We start from the raw sequence: 24,405 nt of genomic DNA, 5'->3' as shown, positions 1-24,405 counted from the left end.
CTGTTCAGGGAGGCCATCCTGGGAAGAGTTCGTACACGGCTTGTCTTGCTGGGGAAGGAACCTGCATTACTGAGCACCTGTTGTGCATCAGGCACTTCACTTACATTATCTTGTTTGCTGTCATTGAGTGACTTGATCTGTGCTACTCCATGTCTGGTGGCCAGTGGCTCTGGACATTTGGCATTAGTTAAATAAAGAGAAGAGATCCTGTTTGGAGACCAGAAGGTTTTTTTTTTTTTTTTTAAGATTTTATTTCTTTATTCATGGGGTGGGGGGTGGGGGGCAGAGACACAGGCAGAGGGAGAAGCAGGCCCCATGCAGGGAGCCTGACGGACTCGATCCTGGATCTCCAGGATTACACCCTGGGGTGCAGGCAGTGCTAAACTGCTAAAAAAAAAAAAAAAGATTTATTTATTTATTATTTTAGAGAAAGAAGAGGGCAGAGGGAGAGGGAGAGAGAATCCCAAGCAGACTCTGCCCTGAGCTTGGAGCCCAATATGGGGCTCGATCTCATGACCTTGAAATCATGATCTGAGCCAAAATCAAGAGTCTAATTGCCTCCTGTGGCACCCAGGTGCCCTCAAATGATAAAATTCTTATCTTCTATCTTAATAAAGAGTTTTAAGGGGTTGTAACTTATCCAAGTAACTATAAAAGCAATTATGCGTGCTTTCAGAAGTGAGCATAATCCTAGATTTTCTGTGAGGCTCCTTTGGAAGGTTTTGGCTTAAGCCCTGTCTTCACAGTCTTCTCTCCTGAGAGTCTCTGGGAAGTGTGAGAATGGTGCCAGGTCCCCTCCAGCTCCCCTAGGCCCCCCTTCCTGCCCCGCCCCCCCCCCCCCCCCCCCCCCCCCCCCCCCCCCCCGCCTCCCTCAGGCTCCCCTCTGGCTCCCCAGGGCCTTTCAAGGAAAAAAACCTCTGGCTTTTTTGCATCTTGCCGGGGAAACCTAGATCTTGTCTGTTTAAAGTTTTAAATTGAATAAAGTTGAATCGTTCACACATCGTGTGAAAGGAGCCCCGGGGAAAGTCGAGAAGCCTTGTTGCTTGGCGAGGTAAACCACCCCAGCTTCCCAGAGGGTCACTCTACCTTGTCTGTGTCGCAGGTGCTGTTCGATGACATCTCGCCATCTCTGATCCAGCTCTCCAGCCCAGATCTTCGGTTTCAGCTGGTCGCAGCCTTTCTGCAGTTCCTGGGCGTGCCCTCTGACCTCAGCCCCCCAGCCTCCTGCCTCTACCTGGCCATGGATGAGAACAGCATCTTTGACAATGGGTTTTATGATGAAAAGCCGTTGACTTCTCTCAACCTTTCCTTTTCTGGCATCAGCTGTGTGGGCCGCTCAGACCCACTGGGCTGCCGGCGCTGGACCCGGGGTCACAATCGAGAGGGCGAGGAGTTCATCCGCAACATCTTTCACCTTGTGATGCCTCTGTTTTCAGGCCAGGAGAGGTCTCAGCTCTGCTTCTCCTGGCTACGGTACGAGATGGCGAAGGTAACTCCGGCCCCCGCCAGTCCCATATGGGGGCTTCAGGAACAATTGTGGGCTCTTGGTGTTCCTCGGAGCACTGGGCCATGGCACCACTTTGTTCAGGGATCCCCAAAGTCCCAGGGTGTGGCTGCCCCTGCAGAGGGGCTGCAGAGGGGAGGAAAGCAGGGAGCATGCAGCTCATCAGTGGCTGGAGCTGTTCATGGTGGTTGCCCTTCTGCTTCCAGGTGTTTGGGGTTGTAGGAGCAGTTAGTGTGAAGAACCAAGCTTAGGCAGGGGTTGGAGGATCTCAGGGTTGATTAAAGTAGATAAAATAAGCTACTTACTTACCCTGCTCTTCGTGTCTGTCTTCCTGCTAGAAATTCCTCTAGGATGGACTCTTCTGCCTCCTGCTGGCCACCAGTTAGCACTGACCCTTGACACCCTGGGTTCGGGGGGCTCCAACTGCAGGTCGCACACAGCATGTATTGTGAAAATAGCGTGCGATAAAATGTGGTGGCCACCTTTCCCTGGAGAAGAATATTTGGAGCATATGAGCCTTGTTTATCAAGGTTTCGGATGGAAACCTGGACGGGGTTGTTTGGGGGCGCCGGTCACCTTGGTACAATCTAGATTTGTTGTCGAGTTCAGAGAGCCTCAGTGTTCAGCAAACGTGACGAAGGAAGGAAGTGTAGACGCCTGTGTGGTTTTCTGAAGTTGATGGTCCAAAGGGATGGCTTTAAAAATCACAGAGCACCTGGGAATCCTTTTCTTTTTACTTCCAGGTCATCTGGTGTCTTCACACTAAAAACAAGAAAAGGTTGAAGTCGCAAGGAAAGAACTGCAAAAAACTAGCCAAAAATCTCCTTAAGGAGCCAGAAAACCGCAACAATCTCTGCCTCTGGAAGCAGTATGCGCACCTGGAGTGGCTGCTGGGCAACACGGAGGAGGCCCGGAAGGTGTTCGACAGTGCGCTCAGCGCGGCAGGGAGCAGGGAGCTGAGGGACTGGGAGGTGTGTGAGCTCAGCCTGCTGTACGCCGAGCTGGAGGTGGAGCTGTTGCCAGACCCGAGGGGGGCCTCTGCGGCCCGCGCCGTCCACGTGCTGACCAGACTGACCGAGAGTGGTCCCTACGGGCCCTACTCTGGGCCAGTCTTGGCCGTCCACATCCTGAAAGCTCGGAAGGCATACGAACATGCGCTGCAGGACTGTCTGGGGGAGAGCTGGGTCTGCAGTCCCGCCCCCACCGCCCCTGCAGCGCCCTGTCACCGCCTCGTTAGCCTGGTGAAGTGCTTCATGCTCTTCCAGTACTTGACTGTGGGGATCGACGCCGCTGTGCGGGTATGCGAGCAGGTGTACGCAAAACTGAAGGGCTCCACTTCCTCCGGTGGCTCCAGCCCCGAGGACGCAGGCAGCGCACAGAGCCCGAGCAGCGTTCTTGAGGCTGTCATGCTGATGCACACCAGCCTGCTCCGATTCCACATGAAGGTCAGCGTTTACCCTCTGGCTCCCCTGCGGCAGGCACTCTCGGAGGCCCTGCAGTTGTATCCGGGCAACCAGGTTCTTTGGAGGTCCTATGTGCAGATTCAGAGTAAGTCCCACACAGCCAGTAAGACCAGAAGATTCTTCGATGCCATTACCAGGTCTACCAAGCCCTTGGAGCCTTGGTTGTTTGCGATTGAAGCCGAGAAGATGAGGAAGACGTTGGTGGAAAGTGTTCAGAGGTAAGTACACACATCTTGTCTGTGTGTCCACAGACACACAGAGGCCCTGTGAGGCCTCCGGGACCCAGGAAGGAACACAGGTCAGCACCTGTTGTGGGTGTCCAGGTAACCGAGGATGACACAGTGAGGGAGGACCAAGCCTTGCAGGTGGCAGCGGCTTTCATTAGGGGCTTCCATGCTGTCTCCCTAGGCTGCAGGGATGGCCCGTTTGGGTTCCTGCACATTGCTTATGATGCATGGGTGTTGCCGGTCAGGTGTGCAGCTGTCTGAGGAGCTGTGGCAAAAGCATAATGGGTAAGACCCGGGCTCCAGTGTAGGACCCTGGATACGATCCAGATTCAGATCTTCCGCTCCCTGGCTGTGTGGCCCGGGGCAGGTCACATCAGGTCTAGTAGGTTCCCTTCCGTAATGTGGGAAGAATAGCTGAGCAGCCCTGGAGGGGCCAGCGAGGGAAGTGCTGAGCACAGAGGGGTGTGAACTCACTGCTGGCCTCTGTCGTCTTTACTAAGGATGACGGTGACGGCATCACATCCTCCGGGTCCCTTTTGACAGCGTGTGACCACAGGTTAAGCAGCAGTCCCGGGAGCACCGTAGCCGTGGCTACGCGCACCTGGTATCTGCTGACTACTCAGAGTTGTCTCTGAAGAGTGTTTCACTTTGTTTTTTTTTATTTTTTTTCCTATCGGGGTTTTACTCTACTTTCCCTAAACTGAAAGGACTTTCCTTCCCATCAAGTAGGCTCTGCATTCTGCTGAGTAAAGGTGAGGCAGAGAAGCAGGGAGATGCTGTGTGAGTTCTGGGCCGACTCTGCTGGGGGACACGAAGCCTGGGCGCCGCCTTCCTCTGGCCTGGAGGGGCCATGTCGTGTCTGTACCCCGAGCGCCCCCAGACCTGCGGGCGGCACCGTGCCTGACCCAGCGATCCTGCTGGAGCTCACGTTTGCTGTCACTGACGCACCTGTTCCTCTGATGGCGCTGGGTAGGGCGAGAACCTGGCTCGGGGTCACGGGAGCCTGTGTCTTGCAGGGTGGATGGCAGAGATGTCCACACCACGATTCCCGAGACTGGCCTGACGCATCGGATCAAAGCCCTGTTTGAAAATGCCTTGCGGAGTGACAGCGGCAGCCAGTGCCCCTTATTGTGGAGAATGTATTTGAATTTCTTGGTAAGAAAACGTTTCGTGTTCTTGTTTTTCCGCAGAGCCCTGCCGCTTCCTCACCAGTGAGAACGTCTGGTGTCCAGTAGCCACATCCCAGGAAGGCTGGCAGGGGCTCCCCCTTGCCCCCTCCCCTCCTCAGCCTCGCTTAGTCCGTCTGGGAGCCGTGGTGGCGTCCCGCCGCGTCTCTGGGACTTGGGAAGGGGGCGCAGGTCACATCTGTCCTCGAGGCTCTGGTCGAGGGACAGGCGTGACCACTGGGCTGTTTGATGCAGCAGAGCTTCCTGTGTCTCGGAGTTGACGTCCTCGAGTCAGCAGCTTGGAGATGGCCCGAGAGCGCTCGGTGGGTGGGGAACTTCATTCTCTGCCACGTGTTCCTAAGAATTCCTGGGCCTCGATTCCGTTCTGTCGTTAGAGTCAAGACCCACCCCAGGATGCAGCTTGGACAGTGGGCCTCCCCAGGGCAGCTTTGCTCTCACTTAAAAGCACGGTAGTGGTTGAATGTGGGAAGGTGCTGTTTAACTCTGTGAAGGTGCGTGTGGAGGCCGCGAGGACTGTGTGAGTCGACTTTGCGTTTGGTTAAGGACCTGGCGTTGGGACGTGTCGTGTTTCCTGTGATACGTCCAGTGCCGAGGTGCGTGGTTTTGCAGGGACATCGTCTCCTGGCCTGCTTGCGTGTTTCGCCTGAAGGCTGCAGAATCACACCCGAGTGACCCTAATCAGTGTTGTACTTCGCAGACGCCAGGACCGACTTTCCTTATCTCTTACGTTCCCAGCGGATAAAGTCTCAAGGCAAAGTATTTGAACTTTTTCTAATCAATGTATGACCGAGTCAGATGTAGAGACGCAGAGAAAGTATGGTAGGGGTCAGGAGAGGTCAGAATCCACGTTGGCGTGGCTCCCCGAGCTCTGAAAGGCCCAAGTGGCCGGGAGGACATGGCATCTCAGCAGCGTGTGTTTTTAACATTTATTCATCAGACCCAAAAGCTCAGATTTTATGTTCTGGTGCCTGTGTGTGAAATGAAACTTTGAGAAGCACAGATGCTGGGGCAGTGGTCATGGCGCATTCGTGGCCGCTGCTTGCTGCTGGTCGGGGGCCGCGGTCGGGAGCTCCTGTGCTGGGGCCGCTCGGCCGAAGGAGCGCGCGAGTCTTCGTAAGCACGTGAAACCCTGCGATGTAAACCGGGAAGGCCGGCGCCTTTGCCAGTTTAACTTCTGTCGTCGTCGTCGGTAGGGATGGGCAGAGACAGACTTACCGTGTTCTTACAAGGACTCTCCCGTGAGCCAAGTTTGGTTGGATTGTGGACAGAAAAATTCTTGTTGACTTGGCAAAAAAAGACTGGGGCCCTCAAGGAATTTCTGTCTTTCTGGAAAGGTTAGCGTAGGACCAGGGACGAATTAGTGCGTGACTTCTTGCGCCTCCTGGGTTGGCTCCTGAGGCACTGATAACCCGGTGGAGAAATCCAGTTTGGGCCAGAGGGCTTGGTGAGGAGAGGGGAGGACCGGAGGGAGCCGGCCCTGTGGCGGAGAGCTGGTGGTGTGTGCGTGTGTGTGCGCCGTCTCGTGCATGTGTGCCTTTCCGTGTGTGTGCACGCCTTCCTGGGTGCGTGGGTACACATTTGCAGGTCTACACACACGCAAGTGTATTTACTCACTTGCTTTTCCCTGCAAAAATGATGGAAGGAAGTGCAGCTGCATTTGGGAGAAGAAAGGATTAGACACTGAGCACCGCCCGCTAAGTTGGGAACTGCGCTTGAAACCTGTTGTGGGGGCGCTGTCAAGGGTGCCATTCCCTCTGCATGTCACCTGTCAGCCACACCTTTTTGTTGTTGTATTGGCTCGTATTGCAGTTTTTCTCTTTCTTTATACGCCCGCTGTGGGGGTCAAAACTGGCAACCCTGACCTCCAGAGTCACATGCTCCACCTACTGAGCCAGCCGGACGCCCCAGAATTGCCATTCTTTTTGGGATTCTTAGAGTTCTTTAATTTGGTCACCTGGCTGCACAATCGGGGCAGAAATGAGGGTAAGGTGGGTAGCTGATGCCGTGGGCCTGATGAAGGGAGTCTTACGAACTCAAGGGAGCCGTGGCCCCTGGCTTGCGTTTCACCCTCCGGTATCATTTCTTCCCGCCTGTGGTTGGCGGCTGGCCGGAGTCAGGCTGTATTGAGGCTGCCGCTTACAAGAGCTGGTGGGCGGGTGAAGAGTCGCCCTCAGTTCAGCTGCTGGTGGGGAGGACGGAAGCCTCCAGCAGGACTGTCGTCACCTCCCAGGAACACTCAGGTGTCGTGGAAACGTAGCTTTCTGTTTGGGTTGGATATCACTTGGTCCAGTAACTTTAAAAAAATTACATTCGCTAACGGCTGCTCAGATAAGAAAAGAGAGTGGAATTTTACAAAAGCCTGAGCCCTTCCGGTGAGAGGACACAGCGGTGCCCAAGCCGCGGTCACTGAGCCCCAGCAGCCCACGTCTGAACGGAGAACTTGCACACCTGCTCCGTCAGGGGGGCAGGAGCCCAGCCCCCTGGTTCGGGGCTGGGTGGGGGGCCCGCGGCCTTCAGGGCATGTGTGAGGCTGCCCCCCCCCCCCCCCCCCCCGCCGACAAGGGGCCTCTGCGAAGCCCTGGCTCCCAGTCACCCAGCAGAGCGGTCGTCCCTGGCGGCACCCAGGTTACACAGGGACCAGCCCCCGCTCTGCTCTTCCGCCCACAGTGTCCCCTCAGTTCTGTGCTCATTCCAGTCCACCCACCGTCCCGATGCTGTGGGGTCGCCCGTCACCTGTGTCAGCCTGGACGCAGGAATGGCCATGAAGTTATGGTTTGTGAGGACGAGGGACTTAGAGGGCGAGGAAGGAGGGTGCGGGGCACCAGGGCAGCTCTGCTGAGCGGGAGAGGGTGGGTGCCGGGCCAGGAGCCACCAGTGTGCCGGGCGCCGAGCCCTTTGTCCCTGGCGGACCAGGCGTGTGCAGCGCTGATGGAGGAACTCAGAGCAGTTTGCGCCGGAGTCTCGCCACCGTCGGACCTGAATTTGCTGGGTTCCAGGATCACCAGGGCACCTCCCAAATACAGCGGTTGACAGGACGGCAGTGCCATCTGTGCTTCTTTCAGAAACCAGGAAATGGTGTCTCAAGCGTATGAGAGCACGTTGGGATATTTTGGTGCGTGAAGGAAGGACAACTCCACTCACTGGGGAGGCCCGGCCTCGAAAGGGCCGAGGGGGCACAGCAGTGCCCTGGGCTCCGCAGCAGGCTCCGGGGGTGGTGACAGCCTGTGCTCACGGGTGCTGGCCGTTTCTGGGCATCAGCCTGGAGGAACCGGGAAGGTGGGGCGGCCATCCTCGGTGGCCGGAGCGCCCGAGCCCCAGGCTCTCTAGGTGCTGTCCCTGGTTCCGGGAGGGCCACCAGCAGCCCTCCGCTGTCCTCGATGCCGTGTGCCGGCCACCGGGCGGGTAGAGCCAGTGGCCACTAGTGAGCTGTCCCCGTGGGAATGCGCCTGGGGAGGCGGGGGCCAGGAGAAGCCTTGAGCAAATGCAGGTGCTTGCTGACCCGGGGGCGGCTCTGCCGGGCTGGGGTTCCCTGGAGGAGCCACGGGGGACGGGGGTCTCATTCCTCTGAGATCTCATCAAATGGTCCCCGTGTTGCATCAAGGCCTGAGCCTCCTGTGACACCCAAGGCCTGCTGGCCCGGGGAGGGAGGAGGTGAACCGAGGTCACGGGGCCCCGCCTGCACCCACCCCATGGCGCAGGGCCTCAGGCCCGGGGCCGCCATGACGGTGCCACCCCTCCGCGGGCTGGCTGGGTGCCGTGAGCCCCCTGTGGGTCCGTGCGGGGCACCCAGAGTGGTTTCCATAGCCTTAGCGTCTGCTCCAGTGAACCTTCCAATTCCTCCCCTGCCTCAGGTTTCCTCAGGAAACAGAGAGAGGAGCAAAGGCGTGTTCTACAAAGCCCTGCAGAGTTGTCCTTGGGCAAAGGTGAGTCCCCGAGACCACGAGGTCTGCACACACCCACCATCCGTGTCACTGGGGACGGCACCCCCAGACCTGCTAGGGAAGCCTCGCCCTGCACGGGGCCAGTGTCTGCTGGGGCTGCCATCATCTGCCCAGAGTTTGGGTGCTCCTGGTGTAGGGGTCCCTGGGCCACCGGGGAACCAGGCGGCCTTGCTCCTGAGTTGTGTCTTCCTGGCAGCGTGTGCCGTGTGTGGTGCTGCCAAGGGGGACGGGGCGGGGGATGGGGCAGGGGACGGCGCGTGGACAGTGCAGGCCTCCTTGTCCTAGGTGCTGTACCTGGACGCTGTGCAGCACTTCCCTGAGGAGATGCAGGAGATCCTGGACCTGATGACAGAGAAGGAGCTCCGGGTGCGCCTGCCCATGGAGGAGCTCGAGCTCCTGCTCGAGGACTAGAGCCCAGGCAGGAGGGCGCCGACGTGGACCATGGGCCTGAGTGTGCTTGCAAGACCTCTGCCTTTGAAGTTTCTGATCTTAGTGTTTGTACCTAGGCTATCCGTGTCTTACCTCTTGCACATTTTGGGATGTGCAGACAACCTAGAAGCTTCTGTTTGCATATTATATATGTGACCATGTGGACGTGTAGGTGAGAACCGTGCCCAGTGATACTGAATGTCCCACGGTGGCCCGGTTGGTCCCACCCTTCCTCCGCCCAGCCAGTGTGCCCTGTGGGTTGGCCCCCTTGGTGGTCCTGCCCGGGGTCTCTGGGCCTTGCGGTAATGCCAGGGAAGCTCTGGTTACTCAACCCTAGAACCGGTCCCCAGGCTGGTGAGGAGAGCAGATTGCCCATCTCCTCGGGCCAGAGCAAGGCTTGGGTGCTCTGGCCTCTACCCAGCGTACCCCTAAGCCCCCCTTCCTGCCACTGCCCAGCTGCAGACCAGCAGTGTCTGGGTGCCTGTTAGGGACGCAGCCTCGCAGGTGCACCTCAGCCCAGCTGCCAGTCTACAGGTGACCAGGAGCCCTGGGGGCTCGGGTGCACCCACGTGTGGCAAGCCCTGCCCAAGGGAAGGGCCCTGCTGCAGAGGGGCAGGCGGCCACGTGAGGAGAGTGCAGACCCAGCCCTGCCCGAGATGGGCCACGTCCCTGATTCTGAGGGCGAGTGAGTGAAATGTAAATACCCACGTTCAGACCACTTTCTTCTGAAAAGGACCTGCCTTGCAGTTATTAGCTCTTAAAGCAGTTTCCTCCCAGTTAATTATTCTGAGGTCCTGCTCTAAAAAACCCAAAAAAACCCCAAAAACCTAAAAGCCATGATGTCTGTAATTGCTGAAGTTGTATTTCTTTGGCATCCCATGCAGAAAAGCCAGTGTGTGGCTAGAGAGGGATGGACACCGGGGAGACGGGCGGCCTGAGTGGCCACTTGCCTCAGCTGCCCCACCTCCTTCCCAGCTTGCACATGGAAGTGCCCAGAACGGGGAGAAGTGCGGCAGTAGATGGGGAAGGGGAGGCTTGCACTGGTCTGAAGGCCCTGGAGATGGAGGAGGTTCCTGAATGGAAGGAAGCACGAGGGGTGGCAGGGCAGGGGGGCCCTCAGGCGGCCGCGGGTTCCCCGCAGGAGCACCACACTTTGCTCCTGCCCCAGGGTGCCAAGACGCCGTGTGAGGTCACCTGATCTGCAGACCTTCCAGCGCCGAAAGCTGTTTCCTTAAAGCCATGGCCACCCTCTCAGCCTTTGTTGCTGAGACAGTGGAGACACTTCTCCGTGAGCTGCTGTCAGCTGGGCAAGAGGTGTGGAGTCTGCATCCAGTCCTCACCCAGGAGCCTCCACCTGCTTGCTGCTGCTGAGTGCCAGTGTGGAGGCTGCAGAAACAGGATGAACTGCTGGAGGGGGAGCACGCTTTATTGGGGACAGAGCACTGCACGTGACCCACAGAGGAAGGCAGCCCAGGGGGTGTCCTACACATCACGCGCAAAAAGGTACACGGGAGGTTTTGCTAAGAAAGATCAACTGGAACATGGTTTCCTCCGGGGGCTTCCCCCACCTCCTCCCTCGGAGGGGTCAGGACACGCCCAACCATCTCCTTGAAGGCAGCTCTGGTCCGCTAGAGATACAGTCCCTCGGGGGTGCCCTCTTGTTTTTTATAAAGAACATTTTCTTTAGATTTCTTGAAGTCTTCATTTGTTACTTTCATCCGACGCTCTCTCAAGGCCATCAGACCAGCCTCTGTGCAGATGGCCTGTAAGAAAGAATGGTATGTTCAGAAAGGGAAATACTTTTTATTTGCATTCTAACAACTCGAGAGCGACTTTGAGTGAGGCGTGAGACGCGCAGACTAAACAAACTGCTTAAGCCATTTGGGGAAAAAAGATCTTTTTGAATGTTTTACACATTGTAATTATTTTCTCAGAGGATCAGAAGTGGCTTTGAGGGGAGGACAGACTCCGGTTCTAACCAGCGGGTGGCCTGGTAGGGAAGTTCTCAATGTGCAGGGAACAATGTTCCCAGGCCACGGAGGCATTTACACCAGAGAGCATCCATTTCATTTACGGTCATGAGAGAAAAGGCGTAAATCTCAGGACAATATTTATGGTGATACGTTTATTTTCTCAGTCATCACTTGTCAAAAGTAAAACTAGAACCCAGGCAACATGACAGGACAAAAACACAGTCCTGACACTGAAGTTTCTATCTGGTTTTGTTTTGTTTTGTTTTTTTTTTTTCTATCTGGTTTTGGCCTTCAGGATATTTCAAATGGTTTAGCAAAAAAGAAAATGTTATTTGTGAACAAAAAGATAAGGCAAAGCAATAAAATGGTAACTTTTGGTAAATCGAGGTGATGGATGTATCAGTATTTACTACTGTTGCAACTTTTCTGAAGACTTCAAAATTTCAAAATATAAAGGTAGTGCAAAATTTTAAAATGATTACATTTTGAAAAGAACTTTTACTCTAACGAAGACACCAACCTAGTTCTAGGGAGGCCAACGCTATGCAGCTCAGGGCAGGCTCTGGCATGAAAAGGCCCCACATGTGCTGTCCCCACCCAACCCCTGCACATACACCTGACAAACAGCCAGGTCCTCACCTGCAAAGCAGCTGGACCCATATTCAGCGCCCAGGCCTGGCTCTGTTCTGGTCCTCTGGGAAGAGACGTCCCCTCCCCCCCCCCCCCCCCCCCCCCCCCCACACACACACATGACATCGAGCAGTACACTCCAGCCCAGGCCTCACCTTGATGTCAGCACCAGAGAGGTCATCCTTAGCCATGATCAAGTCGTCCAGGGTCACATCATCAGCCAGCGTCATCCTGCTTGTGTGGATCTGAAAGATGCGCTTCTTAGTCTTTTCGTCAGGCAGGGGGAACTCAATCTTCCTGTCAATGCGGCCTGCAGGTAGAAAACATTTCCAGTCACGGCCCTGTGCGGTCCCCAGGTGTGGCTCTGGCTCCGGGAGCAGCCTGAGCCAGTCTCCTCACTCACGCAGTTTGCGCCATATCCTGAGGAGCAAACACTCCTGTAGTTTGTAATTATCTACATTTGAACTCATCCCATTTCAAAGAACTCCTCTCTGCCCTGGTACCCGCAGAAGTAAAGGAGTGGTTCCTGAATGGCGTATGTAGTGGATGAGGACAGATCGTGTTAAAAACAAATTAGCCACTGCTGCTCTGGTATTACCTGAATGTAAAAAAATGAACCTGACTTAGCATGTGAATTACTTCAGAAAAAAAAAAGAATTTTCATAATGGGAAAGAATCACCACTTAAGATTGGAATTAAGAGACGCACGCTGCACCCACTGCATCATGTCCGTCCGACCTCAGGACATTTTTTTTTTTTTTTAAGAGTTTATTTATTTATTCATGAGAGACAGAGAGAGAGAGGCCGAGACACAGGCAGAGGGAGAAGCAGGCTCCATGCAGGGAGCCTGAGTGGGACTTGATCCCAGGACTCCAGGATCACGCCCTGGGCTGAAGGCAGGTGCTAAATCGCTGAGCCACCCGGGCTTCCCTCAGGGGACAGTTTTTAGTAAGTTACTCTGTACTTCAATAATGGATTTGCCTTGATATGTCTTTTTTTTTAAGGTTTTATTCATTTGTCAGAACAATCACATGAGCAGGGGCACAGGCAGAGGGAGAAAGCAGGCTCCCCTCTGAGCAGGGAGCCTGATGTGAGGCTCCATCCCAAGACCTTGGGATCATGGCCTGAGCTGAAGGCAGATGCTCAACACACTGAGCCACCCGGGGGGTTCCTAGTGTGTATCATTTTAAATCCCCTGAAAGTGCACTTACAGACACATAAACCCGGCAATTCTCCATGAAGGAACAAAAGCAAACCTGACCTGGTCTGATAAGTGCTGGATCCAAGGTTTCTATCCGGTTTGTGGCCATGATGACCTTCACATCACCCCTTGAATCAAATCCATCCAACTGGTTCAACAGTTCCAACATCGTTCGTTGAATTTCCCTCTCCCCACCAGAATTTGAGTCGTATCTTTGAAAAAGAAGAGAACGAGTGAAAACCTAACTGATCTCCTGCTGAAGGGTAAAATCAGTAACAGCTCTGGCAACCTCTGACACCCTCAATGAATTCTAGCAACAAAATCAGCACACCCTCCCAACCACCACGTTACATTATTTAAATCATGGAAGTTTTCATGCCTGAGGTTCTATCATTAACTCAGTCTCCACATGTGGTATCTGAGCCCTAACCCGACTGGGGCTCCTCGAGGGCAGGGGCTGTGTCCCCAAAGTCCAGATGATGCCTGGCTCAGAGCAGATGTTCAGGACAAGGTCATGGACTGCTCTCCAGGCAGTCACAGCTCCCGGGTGGTGGCTGGCTGGCACCTGGGAGAGCAGAGCCTGAAGCACCCATAGAGAGCCATGGATGGCAGGAGCTGTGGCAAACCAACGTGCAGGCCATACAGTGGGTACTCGGTGATCACTGTGCTGAGAAGAGCTACAGTCTTGACCTGATCAACACAAAGTTAAGAGAAAGGTGTACCTTTTTGTTCCAATGGCATCGATTTCATCAATAAACACGATGGATGGTGCATGTTCTTCCGCAACTCGGAACAATTCCCGAACGAGTTTGGGCCCGTCGCCTAGGTACTTCTGAATAAGTTCAGAGCCAACCACTCTCAAGAAAGTGGCTGAGGTTTGGTTTGCTACTGCTTTGGCTAATAAGGTTTTACCTGTTTTAGATTAAAAAAGAAAAGGACAAAGGAAGAAACCCCTCAAGTGCTGTTTTAACTTAAAAGCTCTGTCACTACCCCCTTAAATGGCCATCAGAAATTGGCAGATAGTGGATGAAAAGCCATGCCCCCATTCAGGTGTCTCGACATTCCGTTCTCCAAGGCAGGTAAGAGAAAACTGACAAAAACCTAAGTAATGTTTTGATTATTTTTAACTTCCTAAATTCATCATCATAATGTCAGAAAATACGTTTTACTGGGTTATTCAAAATTGCAGAGGTTTTTAACCCAATCCATGTACCCAGGGCTAGAGATCCAAACTCAACTTCCTATGAAACTATCAGTGATGGGAAATGGCCTAGGAACTATAGTCCTGGAGCACCAGGCCTGCATGCCTGGGGCTGAGAGTCACGCCTGTGCCAGGCAGGCTTGCCCAAGGCTCAGCTGAGGCAGGACTGGCTCCCAATGAAGCCGACAGCTGAGAGCTGCTGGAAGTTCTAGAGAGTTCTCAGTCTGTGGTGTGCCCTCATGGGGAAGTTCCTCTCCCCAGTCTCAGGGATGATCTCAAACATTTCCAATCCTGCTCCATTCCTGGATATTTCTATTTCAGGTCAAAGATAGGAGATTTGGCAGCCACCCTGTGAACTTCAGGGCTGGAAACCTTGGCCCCTTTGATGGTGAGGACATGGGCACAGGGCCAGGGAATGGCATCAAGACACTGGGACAGTAAAGGACCAAGCTCAGGCCTGCAGGAGAAGGGGGGCCCTGCAAGCTGCTGGTGAGTGATGTAGAAGACTTCGTTCAAGTAGGGAGGAGGATAAGGCACTAAGCTTTGCAACATGTTGTGGCAACGATGTCTTTTTGGTCAGATAGGCAGAGGAACAGGTCTGGGGGTTAGAAGCATAGAATTCTGAGAATACTGATTAAGGATAGTGAGCAGAAGACAAAAAGGACCTCCTAAGTGGATGGCACCTTCCAGTCCAGAAGCAGCCAAGGCTGGGTCCTGGGGCACTTCAATAGCAGAGGGATCACCAAACCAGGCTCCTCCTCCTGACGGGCCTGTCACCCTCTGCTATACCCCACCTCCTATCAGCCCCTGGCAGTGCGCGCACACCAAAGGCAGCCCACAGCTGCAGGTGAGGATGCCTGCATTCCAGCTCCAGCCCTGTTACCAGCTCAAGTCCCAGAGCTCCTGCGGCCTTGGCCTAGTCACTGGCTTCTCTGAGACTTCACTGCCTGGGCCGTAAAAGATGATAGCTGCAAAAGCTCCATGCCTCTGAGTTCAGTTGTTTCCCAGTCCCTCCGCTGTGGGCAATCCTCTGCAATCCGTTCACTCAAGTAACTGTGCTTCCTCTGGAATTTATAGCAGTGAACCAAGTCCTGGGCTGTACAACTTATTTGGGTCAACTAATTGCATAATGAACCAACTATATATTTTTATCTTCATCTATTTATCCATTATATTCATTTAGTACAATGGACCAGAGAATGAACCCAATATGAACAACACAGAATAGCTTTTAAATCCGTGGTTCTCCACCACGGCTCTGGTTCCTGGCCACACTCCAGATGAACATATCAGAATTTTCAGGGATGAGACCAGGCATCGGTATTTTTTTAAAGCTTGAAGGTCATTCCAATGTACAGCCAAGGTTGAGTGTCCTAGTTTATTTTGTGTCTTACAAACTCTTTTTAATGGACTTATGTTACCTTTATGAGTATTTTTATTGGACTCACGTTACTTTTATGAATACTTTAAAGTCTTATGTTCTACAGTACATAAATCTAATTACTTGATTACAAAGAGGAATTCAAAGAAATTGTAAATGCACTCACACTGAGGAGGGATGGGGAGGGTGTTGCTTACTGGTTTTTAACACATCAAGTCTGTTAAGTGTACAATTTCGAGTCTAAGATAATTCAATTTCTTACCACCTACTATACAGATAAGTATACTTTTATGTAATAGGTATGTTTCTGTATCTATTCAGAAAATGTCCAAAATGTTGCTTAGAGAATCTTGTTTTAAACTAAGGAATTGTGGCATCCTTACTCAAGAACTAAATAATTATAACAAGCTACTGCTGTGGCTTAAGAGATTAGCTGAGTGTCCAGAAAGTCGAACCCAGAGCATACATACCTGTGCCAGGTGGACCATAGAGAATGACACCCTTTGGGGGCTTTATACCCATCTCTTCATAATATTCAGGATGAGTGAGAGGAAGCTCCACGGATTCCTACAGAAACAAATACTTGGTAAAAAATGAAATGCTTTCTTACTGAAATTATCAGATCCATTCATTGGCATCATGAACAGATCTCACTTTCTTTCTTCTTTTTTTTTTAAGATTTTATTTATTTATTCATGAGAGACACACTCATGTGTGTCAGAAGGAGAGGGAGAAGCAGGCTCCATGCAGGGAGCCCGATGTGGGACTCGATCCCGGGACTCCAGGACCCCGCATTGGGCTGAAGGCAGGCGCTAAACCGCTGAGCCACCCAGGGATCCCTTGGTCTTACTTTCAACAAAAACAAGCTGAGCTGTCACTTAATCTTGTAAGAGACCATGTGCCTGATTTCATCTAGCAGGAGGGACAGACCAAGGAGAACATGTTCTCCTGAAGCTCCCAGCACCCGTGCCCTTCCTGTTTCACCCAGTTTCCCTCTCACTGTCCTGTAGAAGTCAGCCTTGAGCAACATTTAAGTTCTTCCTGACCAAAAGGAGCTTAAAGTGAAAATACACCCCCCTTTCAATGAAGCTACAGAAAGGAACTGGCAAGATTTTCTGATTGCTGTTACACCAATGGACGTGATGGCTATTTCCCAGATCTGTGACAGCTCTGCACGACCTCCCTGCAGATGGCTAGCCCACAGCAAACCTGAATGACCACTTCACTTCTCCACTCACACTATCCCCACACCCCACTGGAGGTTTCTAGATAGCCATAGTCAAAGTCAACATAGAGGAAAACATATATTCACACAGATAATTAAACGTTGCATATCAAAAAGATTAAGCTGCAGCTGCTGGAAGAACAATCATACTATTTGTTAATCCTGAGTTAGGAAATAGAAATAACAAGTACAGGGCAGCCCCGGTGGCGCAGAGGTTTGGCGCCGCCTGCAGCCTGGGGTGTGATCCTGGAGACCCGGGATTGAGTCCCACATCGGGCTCCCTGCATGGAGCCTGCTTCTCCCTCTGCTGTGTCTCTGCCTCTCTCTCTGTGTCTATGAATAAATAAATAAAATCTTTCAAAAAAAAAGAAAGAAAGAAAGAACAAGTACAAAACCCCACAGCTGGCAAGCTCTAAGTCACTTACTGCTTTGATCACTAAAGAAAAAACAAAATATGCAAAATAACTCCAAGTACCCTAAATGAGATAGTAGTAAGAAACCAAAAATCTAGAAACCCAGAGCTCGTTCTTAGCCCTACCTTAATTTCCTGGATTTGGTTGTCCAATCCCCCGATATCAGCGTAGGTTTCCTGGGGGGCCTTCTCTACCTTCATTACTGTGACCAAGGGATCTGTGTCATCCATGAGCACCCCTATGACAGCATGCACCTAAGAGAGAACATCAGTTTTAATGCAGAAATGTGAGGTTCACACAATCCATTCATAACAAAGCAATGCCAATCACAAAACGGCACGAATGGACAGATCTGAGAGGAAGGAGAAAGCACTCCTAGTGATGTCCACAAGACATCAACTTGCCTTGTGGTTGAGCAGGACAGAGCAGCCTGGTTCCAGCAGATCCTTGTCTACAAAGGAAAGAATGCTGACATAGTGTTCTGAACCCACAGATGTAGACACGATGGCATGATTGTCATCAATGATCTCTTCCAAGGTTCCTACTGACATTGGGGTTCCCCTCAGATCATCCACCTTAGATCTTTCCTCCTATGAAGGAAAAGCAGATTAAACCTAAAAAGCACACGGGCTGACAGTTTTACTAGATATCATGACATTTACAAAGCAGGTGGTGCTTTTTAAGAGGTAGCCAGTAATGATTCATAAAAGCCTGAATGAGTCAGCTACTTGATATTTCATTCACTTACTGAATTCTATACCTAAAACTATTAATTTGTGAAGTGCAAGTTAATGCAATATTTCTCAATTTACCTCTTGCTTTTCTTCTAAAGGCTTCATTTGTTCCTGATTTCTAATGAATTCTTCCTCCATGAGAAGATAGTCTTTAATTCTCTCTAACTTCAATAATTTTAACCGGCATTGAGTGTGAGGTGTCACTGTAATTAAAAAGAAAGTTTTATTAATTTGGAGCTTGAAGTTTACAATTAAGTTCATCCTTAAGAAAAAAAGGCTAAGACTTAAAGTAAGCTTATTTTAGTTGAAAGTCTAAAATATTCAAGGTCTGGTGATCCTAAGTATGCGGTGCCTAAATGCAAAGGGAAAAGGGACTTTGGCAGTTGTAAGCGGGTAAAAATGAGGACAAGGTCTATGGCAAAACATCCGCTAAGTGAATTGTAAGAAGAAAAAAACCTCAATGACCCCAAAGATAGTTTGCTTTGGTGTTTTTTTCCCCCACCGGTGTTAAGAGAAATAGGTCTAAGTGCTGTCCAGTCAGAGTACATGGTTGCGGGTGAGCTGAGCAAAGCATCCGTCTGTGACAGGACTGTGAAATATTAGTGATGTTAATATACATAGCAAGCATTTTCTTTTGGCTTGAAGTCTCATGCTACACAGGAATTTTAGCACACATAGACAAAAATGTCAACTTTTTCTTTTGTGGTTTCTGAGTTTCTTCTTCAAAATGTCTCTTTTTCTCTAAGGTTAAATATATTCCTAAATTTTCATTTATTCATTTATTTTCATAACTGTAACCCATCTGGCAAAAAGGGGTCCAGTTTCATTTTTTTCTCAATAGCAAATAAAAGATGCCAGCCATTTATGTTAAACAACTCCCCCTCTTCCCCCAGAACTCAAACGTCACCTTTACTACATTCTGATTATCCATGTAATTTGACTGTTTCTGGACTTCCTGTGATCCTCTGGCAATCTAATGATCTACTCATCATCAATACCATATTGATTCCCCCCCCGCCCCCAAAAATACCATATTGATTTATTATGGTAGATTAATAGCATGTTTTTCATTGTCTGACTCCCTTTCATTCTTAACCAAGAAGTATTTTAAAAATTATTTCATCGAAGCAGGAAGACACTTGTTAGATGGAAGTGGAGGAGGAATGTGAGCTGAAGCACTGAGAAGCAGGCAGCCATGGGAAGGACTGAGGGAAGAACATTTCTAAGCAAAGAGCAAAAATCCCCAATGTGCAGAAGAGTCAAAGAACACAAGGCAGGGCTGTGTGAAGAGCAAGCAAGGGGACTGGACGGGGCTGCAGATGGAGAGGTGGGCTGGGTCAGGTCACCCAATCTGAAGTTTAGTCTATGCTGAAACTATGAAATATGAAACTACGTTCATATTCTAACACAATGGTCTTCCATTTCTTCATGAAATGAGTTTCTAAGAGTTATTCATGCTCAATGTGAATTTTCTAATCCAAAACTACACATTCTGTACATCAGAGAAGCTGGTTACCTAAAGGGAATTATTGGAGTTTCTTAAAGTGAGACACAGCTGTGCCCTGTTTGTATGCTGCTAAAACCAAAACACAGCTTTTATTCCAGCTTAGCGGAGTGCCACACGCAGGAGTCAGAGCTTCAGCCACCCCATTTCCTGCCTCCACATTCAGATCTGAGCTACATACACACGGATGGTTCCCACAGAATCGAGAGTGCAAGGAGGGACCGTGTCCTTACCCAGTGGAAGCTTGCTCGCAGCATCTGGTCCCTTTGTTTTCTTCTTCTTTTTCCCCACTCTGGTTGGTACGGGAGGTTCATATTTCTTTTTCTTGTCCTTGAATTTTTAGAACAGCAGGAAAAACAAAAACCACACAAATCATATCAAAACACAAACTTCTTTCTGTAGGACCGTCATCTATTTCTAGGGGCTGTAATCTCCTTATCTTTCAGAATGCTATTAAAAACTGTCCTTTTAAAAATAAAACTAGGTTTTACATTCCTGCAGTTTTAATTGGTGAATGTAACTGATCTTTCTTTTTATAATACCCAGTGATTATTCAGTAAGGACTAGAGTTCAGAATTCAGAATTATATACCAAAAGTTTGGGCTGAAATAATGAGACAATTCTTCACATTTAAGGATACTAAATACTAAAATTACAGGCAATTTAACACTCTGCAATGTTATTTTATACATTTAAAAATCATTAATTCGTAACTACTTACTTGACAGGTCAATAATCTTTTCTAAAACATCAGGAAGACACTGTGTCTACAGGCCAGGCCGGGTAAATAACTACAAGGATCACTTATTTTGCATTTTGAAAGTTCTGAATCCTCAAAGAACTTCTCAGCTGACATCTCTGATAGGTTCCATAATTTACTCACATCACAGACCTATCTGGCTCATTTACCTTGTCATCCTTCTTGCCACCTCCAGGGCCATGACCACCACTCTGACTTTGACCCTGAAAAAAGAAATCAGAGGGATAAATTCAGAACATGATCACTTCAAAAGAACATCCTTATTTTCCTGTGACTGTAAGACACCAAGACTTCGCCCTCATTGTAACCTTCCTGAATTTAAGGTGTACCTGCAGTCTACATGTACATCTAGCATGCAGAAGTTTTTTTTTTTTTTTTTTCCTGCAAGGCTATTAGGAGATCAGTGGTGGTGCACCTTGCAACTGACTGCATCTTAAATAAGGACATTTCTATTAAGTAATTGACGTAACTTGTGTATCATAATGAGGCTGGGGTTCTAAGACTACCCCTTTTTGAGAGGAAAGTATAGAGCTTGACATTATTATAAAACTACTTGACTGAGTATATTTCTTGAAATTAGGCCACCAAAGAGAAATCATTTTATCTATTCAACAGTGATTTATCAATCATTTACTCCTTACTAAGATCACACCAAGACCCAGGAGACTTTCAATAGCAACTTTTATATACCTCCCATCTCTAAAGCCTGGGGCTCTCGGCCAGGTCTTTCTTCCCAACCTGTACGCTGAATCACCTTAGGTTATTAAGAACTCAGTGTATTATAATTAGCTCATGGAATTTCAGATTTTAAATCAGACTCCTTAGTGACAGAACAACGCTTAACACAGAACAGTTACCTCAAAAATGATGGCATTTAAACAACAGTGAACTTAACCTGAATAGAGGAGCCCTCTTAGTCACTTCCTCAGAAACACCTAGATTAATACGCTGCCAGCTTAGTTATCCAGAGAACAACCATACCATGGTTACCTACAAGAGTGAAGATCAAATATATTTCTCCACACGCAGGAATCTTAAACTTTTGTGCTTTATCCTGAAGAAGGTATTTAAGGGCTTTGAGAAATTCTGGTGAACAGAATTAGTTCTACCACAGTGGGGTGTCTGAATCACAGGGCTTCAACAATCACTTACTTATACCCCCTAAAGGAACCAGCTGTTGCCTGGTGTTTGTGGGTTTCTTATTATGTGCCTAAGTCTGTACTAGACATTTTCCCTCACTGCCTCATTAATTCCACACCGTCCTGCAAGGTAGGGTTCATTATTCCCACTTTCTTTAGGAGGAACTGCAACAAGCCTAAGAACACGGGGCTATGGAATTAGATGCATCCGGGTTTCAATTCTGACTCCATCACTAATAGGCTATGTGACCTTGGGTAAGTCAGGTCACCTCTTGGAGCCCTGGCGTCCTTAACTGGAAAGTGGGGATGATACTAGCTCTTGTTACTGAAAATGAGGTAACCCACGTAAGGCATTCAGCATTTGCATGACTCGTAGTAACTACTAGCAATAGACTATTATTGGTGAAAAGAAACGTTCGGGTCAGGATTTTAAGTAGTCTGGTCACAAAATCTGGGTCCTGAAATCCATCTGCTTCAGCTCTTCACTCTCTCTTGTTGATCCCATCTGTTTTTATCCAGGACTCTAGCCTCCCAACTGAGAGTCCCCTCACCAATCCAGCTATTACCTTTTAAAGCAAAACAAAACAAAACAAAGGATTCTTTCATTCTCCTCAAAAACTTTCAAATGTTTCCTATCATTTATGGTGTGACATCCAAACTCTTTAGAGTGGTATACCCGGCCCTTACCAAACTGGCTGCAGCTGACCCTTCCCATGTTCACCTACCTTTCTCTCATGATCCTGCAAGTCTGGCTTCAGGAGGACAAATTCCTGAATGGGTCCCAAACTTCTGCATGTGTGGGGCATTTTACATGATGTTTCTCAGTCTCCAATAACCATACCAAATATACTCATTATTAAGCCCTCACTGTATGGCAAGCAGTGTGCATTCTCAGGGTATTCTCTCATTCAATTCCTACAGACACCAGAGGATGGTACTATCATTACCTCTAGTTCACAGATAAGGAAGTCAAGGCCCACAGATGTTAAGTGACTTGCGTATTAACACAGAGCTTGTCAGATGTGGCCAGGAATCACTCAGGTCTACTGGCCACCAGCATCTGTGTGTTTCTCTACTACATACTGTCTAGAAAACACTAACAGGGTGTGTGTTAGCACAGCCATTTACTGTGTCTCAGTTTCCTTCTTGGTAAAGTGAGGATACTCACTTACTGAAAGGACTGTTGTGAGAAATAAGAAAATGCTGGAAAATACTCTTATGTTTACTGTGGCATTATTTTTTAAAAAGATTTTGTTTGACACAAAGAGCGAGCACAAGTGCAGAAGCGCAAGGGAGAGGGAGAAGCAGGCTCCTCGGTGAGCAAGGAGCTCGACTTGGGGCTCAGTCCCAGGACCCCGGAATCATGACCTGAGCTGAAGGCAGACGCTTCACCGACTGAGCCACCCAGGCGCCCCTACTGCGGCATTATTTACAGTAGCTCAGATACGGAAGCAATCTACATGTCCACTGATAAACGAAGAGATAAAGAAGTGGTGTGTAAATCCACACAAACACAACGGATATTACTCAGCCATTAAAAAAAAAAAGATGTTGCCATTTGCGACATTCAGACCACAGGTATTAAACTAAGTGAAGCCACACGCAAATATAAATACCCCATGATTTCACTTATATGTGGAACCAAAAAAAAGAAAAAAAAAGCAGAAACAGACCCACGAACGCAGACAGCTGGTGGATGCCAGAGGAAAGAGGGTGCGGGACGGGCAAAACGGGTGAGGGGGTAGTGGAAGGTACAGGCTTCCAGTTATAAAATGTGTTAAGTCACAGGGATAAAAGGCGCAAAAAGGTACGGCACACACAGGGAATACAGTCGGCAATACTGTACAGTGACACGCAGCACGGTATGGACTTGCCCACGGTGTTGCCCACCTGAAACTCGCGACCCTGCGGGTCAGCTAACGCTTCAGTAGTAGTAGTAGTAGTAGTAGTAGTAGTAGTAGTAGTAATGATAATGACAGAAAAGTAATGATGATGATGATGATGATGATGATGGAAAAGTACCTCGCACATAACAACAATAATGATGATAATGATGGAAAAGTGATGATGATGATTGATGATGATGATGGAAAAGTACCTCGCACACGTCCGAGCATCACCCCCAAGGCCTCGTAGGTGGGCCTCACGGCCGTGTGCTCGGGCGCCGCTGACGTCCCATCTCAGGCCCTCTGCACCCACCATTCCTTCTGCCTGGACCGACGCCTCCCTGTCTGCACGGGCCACTCTCCCATCGTCTGCTCAGACCTCAGGCCTCGGAGGGACCTCTGCTGACACCCGGTGGGAAGCAGGCCCCCGCCCCCCCCGCCCCTCCCTACCCCGCTCCCCTGCCGTCACGTTACGTGTCTCTTTTCCCACTTTCCCGGTCTGGCTGCACCAGTCAGGCTCACCCCTTGTGCCCTCGGAGCCTGCGCCCCCCCGCCCCCCGGTTGCAGGTGCTCCATACACACCTGCTTAGTGCACTAGCGGGTAAGCGCCCGCTGGAGCCAAGGCCCGGCCCCCACTCGGCAGCCCGGGAGGCCCTTCGCGCCGAGCCCCGGCCCCCGCCCCGGGTGCGTCGGGTCAGGGCCGCCGCGCACCCCCCCCCCCCCGCGAGGAGACCGCACGGGAGGGCGGACCGAGTGCCTCGGGAAGCCGCCGCGTCCCCTCGTCTTGGGCCGCTGCGACCCCGTGGCGCCGCGCCCCCCGGGCCGAAACCCTTAGTCACTCACCATCTTGCTTCGGCCGCTCGAACCACCGCTGCCGGAAGTGCCTCCGCCAAGGCGGCCGTCGGCGGCGGAAGTTGCCACGGGGCCCTACGGAAGCCGTCGGGAACCAAATCCCCTCGCGGACGGAGCCGCGCTCCGGGGGCCGGGGTGGGCGGGGCCGCCTTGGAACCTAGAAGCCGGGCGCCAATCTTGCAAATATTTTACCTGGAAAACGTGTGAGTCGAAGTGATCAGCTTATTGTCAACACTTCCAGACAGTGACCTAGACCTTCTAAGGACTAAGGCAATGGTGCAAACACAGAATAGTCAAAATATGCAAAAAATATGCAAAAATCCGAGAACCTACTGCTCCAAGAACCGGAATGGGGTTTGGACCTGCGAAGCTGGCATATACTTTTGGATCAACATTTAAGCTATTATTTGGTCTCTGGAATAAACGTGATCATCTAAGAGTATTTCCTTGGCTAATGAGTCACCCAGAGGTCTTCTTTTTCCCTTGCTGGTCTGTGACTTGCGGTGATGCCAAATGTCTTAAAAATAGCTAATCTTAAAGACAACAACAACAACAACAACAAAAAACCAACAATCTTGCACCTGATTGGTAACGTTGGTCATTTATTCCATCCACCGGGTCGTAAGAGCGATAGCAAGCATCCCTTTGGCCTCTGGAAACTTCCACTAACAGGTGCTCGAAATGCTGCACGTTGCTGACCTGGGGAGATGAGCTCGTTTTTTGTTTTTTGGGGTTTTTTTTGTTTTGTTTTGTTT

At 50.4% G+C, this 24,405-nt stretch overlaps 2 protein-coding genes across 3 annotated transcripts in view; one reads left to right on the top strand and one right to left on the bottom strand.

Moving 5' to 3' along the window:
• Positions 1-11,110, top strand: part of NRDE2 (NRDE-2, necessary for RNA interference, domain containing) — a 50,040-nt gene extending 38,930 nt beyond the window's left edge. The window contains exons 10-15 of one of the 2 annotated variants that reach the window (XR_005363688.1): positions 1,103-1,489; positions 2,248-3,185; positions 4,211-4,349; positions 8,233-8,304; positions 8,608-8,923; positions 9,920-11,110. Coding sequence is in view for 1 of the 2 variants with exons in the window: in XM_038545546.1 (XP_038401474.1) it covers positions 1,103-1,489; positions 2,248-3,185; positions 4,211-4,349; positions 8,233-8,304; positions 8,608-8,733 (1,662 nt within the window). In the remaining variant the exon portion in view is untranslated. Of the gene's footprint in view, positions 1-1,102; positions 1,490-2,247; positions 3,186-4,210; positions 4,350-8,232; positions 8,305-8,607 lie in introns of both variants that reach the window. The other variant, XM_038545546.1, reaches the window with a different exon arrangement.
• Positions 10,154-23,679, bottom strand: PSMC1 (proteasome 26S subunit, ATPase 1). The gene is made up of 11 exons (NM_001251951.1): positions 23,642-23,679; positions 19,923-19,976; positions 19,247-19,343; positions 17,588-17,712; positions 17,180-17,365; positions 16,901-17,029; positions 15,608-15,704; positions 13,278-13,467; positions 12,616-12,767; positions 11,510-11,664; positions 10,154-10,514 (listed from the first exon to the last, which is right to left on the bottom strand). The coding sequence occupies exons 1-11, from the start codon at positions 23,642-23,644 to the stop codon at positions 10,380-10,382; spliced, it is 1,323 nt and encodes a 440-aa protein (NP_001238880.1). The 5' UTR covers positions 23,645-23,679; the 3' UTR covers positions 10,154-10,379.
• Positions 23,680-24,405: the final 726 nt, after the last annotated feature.

The sequence above is a fragment of the Canis lupus genome, chromosome 8 (assembly GCF_011100685.1).
Source record: "Canis lupus familiaris isolate Mischka breed German Shepherd chromosome 8, alternate assembly UU_Cfam_GSD_1.0, whole genome shotgun sequence".
In the NCBI taxonomy this organism is placed as follows: Eukaryota; Metazoa; Chordata; class Mammalia; order Carnivora; family Canidae; genus Canis; species Canis lupus.
The sequence above is the reverse complement of the archived record's forward strand: the minus strand, read 5'-3'. Positions and strand labels throughout refer to the sequence as shown.